At 36.8% G+C, this 12,213-nt stretch overlaps 2 protein-coding genes across 23 annotated transcripts; one reads left to right on the top strand and one right to left on the bottom strand.

Annotated features, from left to right (window-relative positions):
• The first annotated feature begins 3,835 nt into the window (after nt 1-3,835).
• On the top strand, nt 3,836-11,331 carry LOC140021467 (uncharacterized). Of its 22 annotated transcripts, none has more exons than XM_072072341.1 (12): nt 3,838-4,189; nt 6,221-6,416; nt 6,556-6,711; nt 6,807-7,069; nt 7,173-7,256; nt 7,345-7,469; nt 7,558-7,636; nt 7,713-8,289; nt 9,089-9,236; nt 9,472-9,580; nt 10,011-10,423; nt 10,534-11,331. In XM_072072341.1, the coding sequence occupies exons 6-8, from the start codon at nt 7,352-7,354 to the stop codon at nt 7,867-7,869; spliced, it is 354 nt and encodes a 117-aa protein (XP_071928442.1). In that variant the 5' UTR covers nt 3,838-4,189; nt 6,221-6,416; nt 6,556-6,711; nt 6,807-7,069; nt 7,173-7,256; nt 7,345-7,351; the 3' UTR covers nt 7,870-8,289; nt 9,089-9,236; nt 9,472-9,580; nt 10,011-10,423; nt 10,534-11,331. The 22 variants fall into 22 exon arrangements, with proteins under 22 accessions (XP_071928423.1, XP_071928442.1, XP_071928441.1 ...); XM_072072340.1 differs by having other exon boundaries at nt 9,670-10,423; XM_072072336.1 differs by adding an exon at nt 9,670-9,755 and having other exon boundaries at nt 9,089-9,580.
• LOC113719152 (uncharacterized) lies at nt 8,919-11,053 on the bottom strand. Its single transcript, XM_027244240.2, has one exon. The coding sequence runs from the start codon at nt 11,051-11,053 to the stop codon at nt 9,098-9,100; it is 1,956 nt and encodes a 651-aa protein (XP_027100041.1). The 3' UTR covers nt 8,919-9,097.
• Nucleotides 11,332-12,213: the final 882 nt, after the last annotated feature.

The raw sequence follows: 12,213 nt of genomic DNA, 5'->3' as shown, positions 1-12,213 counted from the left end.
AAATTTCTCACATGGATTTTTGCAGACTAAACTACTATATTCGCAGAGGAGAACATGGGGTGGACAGACGAACTGACAAGCGTCCTTTAATATTTGCCATAGTTAGACGTACCGGCGATGCTTTTATAAGTATTCACCGGCAATACAAACCAAGCACTCCTACCCTCACCATTCAAAATTTGTAAAGAGTCCCTCCCCACAACCTATATACAAGTGTGTTATTTTTCACACATAGAGGAGAGTACTTCGTATTCTATGCTTAACTTCAGCATGTATGGGGATGCGACCAGTTCCTCCTCAGACGAAGACGATCTTCTATTTGCAGCTGGTGCAGCCCTATTGTTCGGTCCAGATGCTGAACCATTCGGAGGTCCTATCCAAAAGGTTCCATGCAGGACATCAGCTTTAACTGGCAGAGCCTGGGTTGAAGAAGTGATGTCAGGGTACCACACCCGAATTATGGATGCAACAAGGTTAACCGTAGATTCATTTATGAGATTGTGCGACATATTGGCCGATTGTGGATTTGTTCCCCACCATCAGCAAAAAGGGTGACGATAGATTAGGCACTTGCGATGACTTTAGTTATGATGAGTCACAACATGCGGATGCGCATGATTGCGGACCGATTCAATCACTCGCTTGAGACAGTGCATCGGAATATTCACGAAATTATCAAGGGTCTATGTACATTTGCGCAGTTCATCATCACTCCAAGACGCTAGGATGAAGTCCATCCAAAAATTCTGAATGATAGTAGATTTTATCCATGGTTTGAGGTACGGTTGGCTAAACCTTGACGTGGATGCATGGTGCATGGAATTTATAGATTGAGTAGTTCATCGAATCCCTATATAAATTCGCTATAGCTGAAAATCCACAGGCCAAGCATTACGCTGAAAATCCACTGGAATCTATCTTTGTACCCTAAATTCCACCTCAGTCTTTATTTGTTGACTCGTGCTATTGTTGTAAGAAAGGCACTAGTGCCACTTTAAGTCTTTAACTAATTAAAAATGGTAGACTAATTAACTAATTGCGTGTATGACATGAAACTTGTATCAATTAGTGTATGAGTTGACTATCATGGAACTTATCCTTCCTTCATGAAGTAAAATAAGAAAATAGTTGTTAATGGAATTGTTATATGAACTATTTTAAGAAAAAAAGTCAAAACAGTCTATATTTTATTAGATTTAGGAAAAAAAAGTCCAAGTTACACTCTATATTTTAGGAAAAAAAAGTCCAAATTACACTCTATATTTTATTAGATTTTCTGCTAAGATACCAATTAACATCACAATTATTCTATTTATATTATGCAAAAATAATTAATATTTATGTTAATTTGTATAGTAATTGATAATAATGGGATTTGTATAGCAAATGAGAATAATGGAAGTGGCAGATCCAAAGTAGAAGCTACCAACCTGGTCCGTGCTCATTATTCACAAAAGCCCATCTTGGATAAGTAACGCCCTCAATATTTTGGAAGTCCAACACAGGAAAGGCAATCTCATGGGCTTGTGTGACATCATGAAATAGGCAAGTACAAACGCTTGTGCCAATGAACCAAAGATGCAGAAAAGAAACACCGCAACCCTCAAAATTGATGAACTATTATTGGTTCAACGATTAATGAACTATTTCATCAATTGCTTTATTGTACGCATTTCATCATCTTGTTTGTCCAATTGCTTTAACTTGTTTGCCTTGTTTTTTTAAGCATATTTTGTTTGTAGGAAAAAACTAATAATACCTAATTCATTGGGTAATTGCCTTAATTCGTTATTAAATTCGCCAAGCTGAAGAGAATTTTTTTTAAAGGACACAGTTGGGGCTATTGACGGGACACATATACCCACTTTTGTCCCTAGTGGACAGCAGGTGGCATACACAAATAGACACGGAGTATAGTCACAAAATGTGTTGGCTGTATGTGATCATGATATGAGGTTTGTATACGTGTATACAGGTTGGGAGGGAAGTGCCCATGATACTCGTGTTTTGGATGGGGCTCTAACGGACCCAAATCATTTCCCAATGCCCCCCAGGTATGCGAGTTACACCATTGTTCTTTCTATTTAGCATTAATTTCACACTGCTAATTGCATATTTTTTAAAATACATTTGGTATAGGCAAATACTATTTGGTTGATTCCGCGTATCGGAACTTACCCGGTTTCTTACTGCCCTATAGAGGACGCCAAGCGGATGTTAGTAGTCGTAGAAGGGGGAGATTTGCCACGGCCAAGGAACTGTTTAATTACAGACATTCTATTCTATGAAATGTCATAGACCGAACATTTGGTGTCCTTAAGAGGAGATTTGCTATCTTGCGGGGCGCCATACCCCACTATATGATGACTACTCAGATAAACGTTGTTATTGCCTGTTGTGCTGTGCACAATTTCATTAGAGATCAACAACCGAATGACTATTACTTCGCCAACCCCGAAATAAGAGATCCAGACACAAATGGTGCAATTCCTCCCTATCCGGAGATACAGCCACTACAAACCCTCTTGAAGTGATTAACCAATGGATTGGCATGAGAGATGCAATGCCCAATCATATGTTCAATACCTATAGAAATACACGCCAGCGGTAATTCAGATATGGGTGAATTATATTAATCTTTTTTTTGTTTGCCCGAAAGTTATAAAAAACCCCGTTTTAGTAGTGTCGATTTTTGCTAATTTTGGAGAAAGGGGTATGCTGTGCCTAAGTATTATGCATATTTACTATCGTTTGATTCCCATTTCCCTTCCGTTTGAGTTGTTTTACACCTTGTTATATAGCTGTAACCTCCTGTAAGCACTCGGTAGGTGTGACTTCAAACCTGTATTTTCCATCACACAAACGGAGGCGCCAGCGAAAAAACATGCGCATGCTTGTTTCTTTAACCACCGCATTGCTTTATTATATGTTCCATGTTCAGATGTTCCATGTTCAGTGCGCAAATCAGGATTTCAAATCGGACGCCTAACTAATTTTCAAATTGAAGGCCCCACTTGTTTGACTAGGTAAGCAAATTGGGTCAAATTATCTATTTCAGCCTCAAATGGGTCCCGCATGTGTCCATAGAATTTACCATCCGTCAATCTATCCTTTCTGCCAACTTTTTGTAATCATAAATGCAAGTCATTTCACAACAATAAATGAGTCCCTTATGTTCCAATAAACTTAATCATGCAAGTCAAAAATCTGAGGTAAATTATGTAAAATTGGCCAATCCAAACGTATCCATTGTATTTAAACATATTTTTCAATCAATTAACAAACATCGCATCCTAGGGTTCAGAGATACTTACCATAAGCTGGGATTTGATGGTCGTCCTCTCCACTCATTATCAAGTATATCTTCTCTGATCACTGATTTGCTTCGTCACCTTTGTTTGCTACTGGATTTGCGATTGGTTTCGATTGAAAGCATTTGGTTTATCTTTGGTCCCTCACTTTTTTGTTTCTAGTCCGTGTGCTTTGAAGGAAGAAAGATACTGGTCCTTTACATTTTGGTCAAGATCTGAGTGACTTGCCCTTTTTGTCCCTCAAAAGTTGGTCACGTGATGTTCCCATGACTGAGTCTGTCAAGAATTCACACGAAAAAGCTAACAGGGACTAAAATTGATCATTTTTTGTTTGTAATAGACTAAAAATACTAGTTTTCGTTCTCAGGGACTAAATTTTCATATCGTTAATATGTGAGGGATGATTTGTGCAATTTTCCCTAAGTAAAATTTACAATTTTACATGTAAAATAAAACGTTTCTTTGACCTTAACTTAAGAAGTAAATTCAAATTAGTACATAAGTAAAATTTACAAATTTACATGCAAATAATTTTGCTCAATAAAAAGTTGGTTCCACCTTAATTTGAGAAGTGAGAATTAAACAAAATTTCAATTTCATCAAAATAATCAAACAAACTTGAATAAGCCTGTTTACATAGATTTGATTGAAAAGATGCTTCTTAGTTCTTACGGCTCAACCTCCATGCTCCTGTATTCTCTGTCACGTGAAAACGGCTCACTCTTTTTCACTGTACTCTCTCAATCTCAAACCCTTCACTGATTGTATTACCTCGACTATGGAATTGATCGGTGCTTTTTGTTGTGGCCTTATCCATAATCCCAAGTTTGCAACCCACGGTGCCCTGGAGACGAGCCTTGTTCTTCTAGCTTCCTTTGGTATGGCTTCTCCTTTTTGCTCTCATTTTTTCATTGATTTTTTTTGGCCCTGCTTGATAATGGTTGATTTTGCTTTTACTCTATTTCCCTTTGGTCTTTTTTTTTTCCTTAGAAAGTTTTTGGCCGAATTCACTTAATACTCCATCTCTGAACACATAGAAACTGCCAATGTAACTTGGTGGTTTTACTTCATATTTTGCTTACTAAGAGAATACTGAATTGGAAGGGAAAATTTTTTTTGCATGAAATCTACCATGTTGGAGTAGTTAATAAGTTAAATTTACATCAACAATACTGAAGCTAGAATCATGTTAAGTAGGATTTCTTGTCAGCTTTTGTGCTTTTCGCTATCATTTTGTTCATTGCTTTCTTTTCCCCCCTTGTTGACAGAAGTTATTAAGTACATTGTGCTTTTGCTGTTTAGTTTATTTTCTTTTGGTCCTTTTTCCGGAATTTTTTGGATGAAATCACTTACACTTTGTCTCTGATATGTGCTTTAATTTTATGCCAATTTTTTTGCTAATCTTATGGCATTGTAAAATTGTGCTTGAAATCTAGCATGTTAGAGTGGTTAAAAAATTGAAGATTGTTTTGAAGCTGAAACATGATAAACAACTAGATTTTGTTTTCAATCTATAATCTTGAAGCTTATAGTATAAAAATTAGTTATTAATCTTGAATCATTTCATCTCAGGTTTTTGGACCTCTACATAGTTTGATCTTGCTGATTGGCTTTGCTTTTTTCATGTATTTTTTTCAAATTCAACTAAGTTATTGCATGTTAAGTTACGTTTCTAAAACAGTCTGTTCCCTACACCTTTTTGTGTTTAATAGAAGTCCTTTTTGGCCTTTTGAGATGTTTTAGATGTATCATGTACATACATACTCTTACTATTTGCACACGTAGTATGGTGGTCTTTATTTTATTTCTTATTCTCTGCTGGCTAAGACGGTACTAAATTTGGAGCAAGAAAGTGAGTTGAAACCTAGCAAAGGTGATTCATAATAAGAACGGAAGAGCACTTAACAAGTTAGACTTGGCATATGGAGAGTGACGGAAGAGCACTTAACAAGTTAGACTTGGCATATGGAGAGTGGGTTGCTAAATTAAAAGTGGAATCATGTTAAGTACATCTTACTTAGTAAAACCACATGTGTGCAAATTAAAACCACCACAGCAGTCGCAATTAAAACCACTTTGTATAAGTCTTGAAGCTCGAATCATGTTAAGTACTTTTTTTTATCAGTTTACTAGCTTTTGCTCTCATTTTGTTCATTGCTTTTTCTTCCCCTGTTAATAGTGGTTGTGTAGAGTGGTTGTGTAGTATATTGTGATTTAGCTGTTTGCTTCGTTTTCTTTTGGTCTTTTTCAAGAATTTCTTGGACGCAATCACATGTACTTCGTCTCTCACGGATGCTTTAATTTTATGCCAATTTTTTTCCTTCTTAATCTTTTGCCTTCCTTTATACATATAGTTATTGACATTGTAACCTGGTGGTTTTGTTTCTTACTTTGCTTACTAAGAGCTACTTCAATTGACAGGAAGAACGTGCTTGAAATCTAGCATGTTAGAATAGTTAAAAAGTTAAAGATACATGAAGATTTTTAAGCTAGAATCATGTTCAACAAGGAAATTTTGTTATCAATTTATAATTTTGAAGCTTATGTTATAAAATCGGTTGTTGTACTTTCTAAATTTATGAACCATTTCATCTCTAGTGTTGGACCTCTGCATGCTTTAAGTTTGACTGAGAAGAGGATGGTTACTGCCCTTTATGTGTTAAGGCTTTCATTATGACTTTTCTTAGTTTTGTTTTCTGCAAATTGAAGTTGGTTACTGGATGCTGTGACGATGGATGTCTATTTTTGTTAGAGAACTGTCATTTTTTGTGTTTTTGAAAAGTTTCAATTTTATTATCTATTAGTTACTGCAATGGTTTGATTGTCTATTAGTTACTGCAATGGTTGGATTAGTACCATTCCCTGTGTTTTGAGCCTTTTATTTTGATTTTCTTGGTACATAAACGAAGACACAAGAAATGCAGCAGAATAGCACAGACAATGAAGTAGTTCATGAGCAATGTAATCATGAACTGATGATACAGTGAAAAATTGTTTACCCTGATATCTTAACCACGAGGGTAAATCATTTAAGCCATGAGAGGTTGCAGGAACACTGTCCTTCTGCAATGGACTTTATCATGTGGCATGCTCTTAGTAGATCTGGTACTGTATTTCCTCTATTTCATAGTAGTCATTCTATGAATATGGAATTAGTCTCATGAAATTTCTATTTCTTTTGTGAAATGTCTCATTTCCTTTTCTTTAATGAATATGAAATTAGTCTCATGCTTTATCTTTTCAGATAACAACGCTGAGGCGCTACCTTCCAGTGCTTGAAGTTCGTGAAAAGATGAGGGGATGGACTGTGCTTGTGCAAGTGGTTGAGGCTGGAGATGTGCAGCTTACTTGTGAAACACCACCAAGGAACATTATGCACTTCCTCTTGACAGATTCTTAGGTAAAAATAACTGTTATTACAAGTCAAACAATCTGAGACACATCTTGAGACACGTGGTAAATTTTTACTTACATTTTCCACTTTCAAATAAACAGGGAACTACAGTTTCAGCAGCCATACATGGCAGCGATATTCGCTACTTTGCTGCAACCATTTAAGAGATATTACATCTCTAATGCTTCTGTTAAACTACAAGAACCAAAATACCAAGTTAGTGACTATACCTGCTCTTGGGTGATCAACAATTACACTCTGGTGGAATAGCATCTTGAACCAATTCCTCCAAATCTGCCGTGCACCTTCCAGCTGAAGAGATTCTCTGATTTCTTCAGATATGCAGATCAAGACAACCTGCAGGGTAAGTAATTTCTTTTACAAACTATATTTAAAACTTAATTTGTTTGTTTGGATTCATGAACTTAATTAAGCTGAACTAATATTCTTCTTTCTTTGAATTGAAGATGTACAAGCTGTTGTCATCCATGCTTTTCCTGCAAAGGAACATGGACTAATTTCACAAGAGATTCCATCATTGTTGATCAAGAGTGAGGCACAGAATTTTGGCTGTTTTGCATATTTTCCAAAGTGTCTGTCATTCGACAAAATGGAATAAATTTCATATGCTTTCTTCAGGGGAAATATGATGGCGCTTACTCTGTGGAATGAGTTCAAACAGAATGAGGGAACTCTACTTGCAAATACAATTGCAAATGGCAATGTTCTTATTGCTATGAGGCTGAAAGTTACCACTTTCGGCTGTGAGTTAAATCTTCAAACATATTTACACTAGCATTATTACTTGTTATACTAATTCTTATTGCTGGATTCTGAGTTGTTCTTCTGCAGATCTATCCCTCAGTGCAAGACTTTCAACTTGCTTATTAATTAATCCTCCAAGAGAAGAAACAAACAGCTTGAAAGCTTGGTAAGATAATCCTTTTAAGCTTTTTGACTTTTTCTGGAGTTTTGATATTTTTGGCTTAGTTAAGGTGATAATGCAGGTACAATGTTCACAGAGGAGAATTGGTAAAGTTGGTTGAAGATGCTGCTTATAAAGACTCCAACAAACTGCTGCCACCTCCAAGGGAAGAAGACATAATTGACACTGAGAGTGCAATCAACACACTGAAGGATGCAAGTGTTTCTACTTCTATTTAGAAAATTCATATTTTAGTCTATATCTTATAAGACAACTTCAACAGACCAAGACATCGTGGATAAGAGGAAAAACCAAATTGCTTCCAGGACAATCAAGATTCTGGTACACTGCATATTTCAACTGCCAAAAATCAGTCCATGCAGATATAGACTTGATTATCAAGTGTCCTTCATGCAAGGAAGAAACAGAGATTGAGGCTAGATAACTATAATACACAACTTTCTAATCTTACAGTCAATAAATCACTTCCACTAAACAAATTTTTGATAAAATGAGTTGATATTGTAACATATAACAGATGCCATATTGGGATTGTTCTGGATGATGGAAAAGAATTGCTAAATGCAGCAATACTTGGTTTGGATGCAGAAAAGCTAATCCCCTTTACTGCTGTTCAACTTAAAGAAGCTGACAACCATGTAAGACATCTTTTTTTACTGCTTTGTAGCCATCTTAGTTGTACTTCCACTCTTTGCTACTGGAAATTGAGATGCTTATTAGCTGTTGCTTTCTGGAGCAACTGAACTTTTTAAAACTTTTCATTGCTTTTCGTTGTTGATAAAAAACAGAATAATGATGTCCATCAGGTTATTAAGATTTGGTTGATTCTTAATTGCATAGCAGCTTATCAAGTTTTGTCAGGCTACATAGTGAGCCTTTAACGAGTTGAAACTTTGCATCATAACAGTGTCTGAAATTTCAAGCCATTGCAAGATTTGTACGATGTACCAAATTATTTGATATCTGTTCATCCCCAATTTGCTTCGTCATTTCGATTTTATAAATCCTGAAATTTCGAGATGCTAAAGAGGAATTGTGGTTGTTTACTTTTCCAATTAGCATCATAGTGCTCGTATTGTTAGGACGTCCTAGATGAAAAAAATTCAATCAGCTGTTTGCCTCTTACTGATTCATCAATCTATGTTGTTGAATTATGATTAGCAGCCATAACATTACTATCTATTAGTATTACGGGCATGAGTGGGCAAAAGATGGAATTGCCTGGTCTTCCTAAAAGAAGCCAAATAGATGACTTCTATTTCCTCTGTTGAAAAGAAAGGACACAGAAAATGCTTACTCAAATGTTAGTTATTACAAGATGATCAGGTCTTTCCTCATAATTTAGATGCAAGATACAATTTTAAGATGATGCTGAGCATTTTCGAATTCAACCTCAAAAATGTTAGTTGTGAAAACACTAATCTCTTTTCTACACAGGTGTTAACCTCAGACTTCCACTGTCTTTTGATCAAGAGCTGTGTACCTCCATCGCTCTTTCTCCACAAAGTCTGCATCCAGAAATTGAGCTATGAAAGCCCAAAACCTGTACATGTCTTCAAAATTGGCCAGGAAACTAAGTGCAGCTGTAACTATTTGTATTTTTTGATCAGCCTTTCTACTCTTGTTTCTTGCCTTCTCCTTTTCTTGACTCTTTCTTGTCTCCAGGATTTTATCCTTCTCTTGTTCATGCTTATCTGAGAACCAAATGTTGTGTAAAAACCCAGTGCTGAGAGAAATATTATTGCGATCTGCAAGTTTCTGCACCAGTATAGGGTCAACCTTTTCTCCTTTCCAGTCATATATATTAAATGACAATGCAGGTCCTCGGTCAAATTTAATCCTTGGCCCATAGATTTTTACCAGGGGAAAGTTATCCAACCTGTTAGGATGCTGAAGCTTGACTATCGCACTAACCAGCCAATTGATCAGGTATCTTCCTCTGCTACTAATCAGCATCAGTCCCAATGAGTCCACGTGATCCAGACACCTAAATTGCATGCCTGCTCCTTCATTTTCAGGTAGTTTAACATCGCTGTTGTTGTATGAGACAATGGCCCTTTTAGATTTCATAGTTTCTGAATCTCCCAGTCTTTCTGCTTTTGAGGTAGTATCCATTTCTTGTGTCGTAGCAGTCTCACTTTCAGTTGGCCTTTTAGTTTGTCTACCTTGAGAAACAATAAGACCTGAAGGAAAAATCTCTCTATCCATTTCTTCTTTTGCCTCAGGTATGGATATCTGTTCTAGTTCTGTGTCTGTACCAGAAGAATCTTCCTGAGAGGGTTGATTTGCTGGTACAAGACTTACTATTCCGGTACCCGTGGAAGCTTCCAGAATTTGAACTGTTGATCTTTTCACACAGAGGCATCCGAATCCGGTTGGGTTTTCCCCAATAACCTTGTAGAAGGAGCAAATGAGGAAGTCAGGACGGAAGAGTGAAAGCCCAAAGCTGCCCATGTCTTTTGGTCCCAATGCACAGCCGTCAAGCAAGACATGCCAGCCATTTTCTTGTGCGATACTCATCCACTGATAAGAGTAACTGGCACCAGTCATTCTCGACTGGAGGGGTATGACAAATAGACCCTGGTGTTTTTTCTTTTTATTCTTCCTGCCAATCATTTTCCTGAGTTTTGTTGAGTGAACCCTTAGCCGTGGCCACTTGAACTCAGCTGACATGATTTTGGCTCCTCTTCTCTCTGATGTATTCACCATGGTCTGCAGTGCTTCACTCTCGTAGTCATAAACTGTGAGAAGGTTTCGGCTGTGTTGGAAAGGGTAGGATTCTGCTAGTAGCTTGAAAGCTGATGATTTATTTGCAGTAAATACCATACAGTAATCATTTTGAGAAATATTAAGAAAATCCATGATCCTTTTCCTGATGACAGATTCCAGATGTGATCCTTGGCCTCCATGAAGTAGTTGCGACTTGAGGTTAACTGATTTGTATGATAGATTGAAGAATGAAGCATCAGAAATTCTTGGGGGCGGAGAAGAAGATGATGTTACTGGGACTGCTGAGGAAGACTGAGACTGAATTTGTAAGTAGGAAAAGAGACCAATACCAATGTAATCCAGGCAGATGTGTTTGGAGAGTGATAGATGATAGTACTCTTCAGCTCGTATTTGGTCCACCTGGGACGTCTCTGAATATCGAGGATATGCTTTGGTGAATTGGACAAGTGATTCTTGCTGAGAGGGGAGATTTTCATGGTTGGTGAAGTGTGTGTTTGGGAAGAAAGTGGAAGCAGTTATGGCAGCAAAGCCTTGCCGGCAACTAGCCAATGTGCTTTTGGACTTGGAGCTCGTCTTTTGGGGCTCCTGGTCCTCACTGGTAACAAGTAGAGGACTGGTGCAGCAACCGTACAGGCATACTCGTTCAGCTGCCTTGAAGCAAGGTGATTGCATACTCTCTGATGTCTTCACTCAACTGCTTGGTGATATTTTTATCTGTAATACTTGGCCGGCTAGTGCTCTCTTGTTGCCTTCTTTAGATCAGCCCGTAATTCTTTAATAGGGATGCTTACTTGGGAAGAAAAGTTTTAAAAAGGTGGACCAGAGGATGATTTGAACAGCTACTACTGCCTTTTTGTTTTTCTGTATTGGACATTCAATGATGATAGTGAGTCATTGCTTTATGGCATTGACCTCTTCTTTATATATTAACGCAATTAGCTTTTCTTTTCTTCTTTTTTGCCCTTTTCATGTCTTTATTCTTTTGCTTAAATTGCTTTGATATTTTTCCTAAAGTTGAGTTGGCTTTACGGAACATGTGGGGAAAGGCAAGCATTTGATTTCTGCCCACGTTGCAACCTTAGCCCCTAAGGCCCTTAAGTCACGGCTAACTGACCTGGCATTTGGGAATCGGTCTATGTTTTCCATAGTATTAATTGTACTTTTGATGTCGTCTCAACGGTTGAATGCGTGTTTGGATAGGAATTAATCGTAAAAAATTATTGAGTAAATCTTATATGCGCTATAAATTATAATGGTTGGATGCACGATGCATATGTAAAATTTGAATTTCAAATTTAAATTCAGATTCTGTGTCATATATGGCGAAATTGTATACACTGTCAGTATATGAAATATTAATTTAAAATTATTTATTTGAATCACCAATACATTTTTTGATACATTTTTTAAATCTTTTTAATCACTTTTTTTTGTCTCATATACATTATATATCAAAGTGTTATATGTAATTATTTTAAATAATATTTCAAATAATCTCTTGTTCAATTTGCTTTGGCTATTTGGCTTGAAAGAAATTTCTGTGTTACAAGGGCTAGCGACCGTGCCCAGCCCCATCCCCCACCAAAAATAAATAATAAAAAAAATATAACACGCACACATGCACCAACAATTTTTTTTTTTGAAAAAAAGAAAGTTTTTTCAACTTCATCAATTTCTTTCAACAAAAAATGTATAACTTGCTTGAACCTTCATTTTACCAACCTTAAACGCTAAAACACATGGGGATGCTGTTTTCCGAGTTTCTTTTTGTATATGTACTCACTTTACTAGGAAACATCCACCTGCTAATTGCGAGATGGAGTACTAGTTAA

The sequence above is a fragment of the Coffea arabica genome, chromosome 11e, assembly GCF_036785885.1.
Source record: "Coffea arabica cultivar ET-39 chromosome 11e, Coffea Arabica ET-39 HiFi, whole genome shotgun sequence".
Classification (NCBI taxonomy): domain Eukaryota; kingdom Viridiplantae; phylum Streptophyta; class Magnoliopsida; order Gentianales; family Rubiaceae; genus Coffea; species Coffea arabica.
The sequence above is the reverse complement of the archived record's forward strand: the minus strand, read 5'-3'. Positions and strand labels throughout refer to the sequence as shown.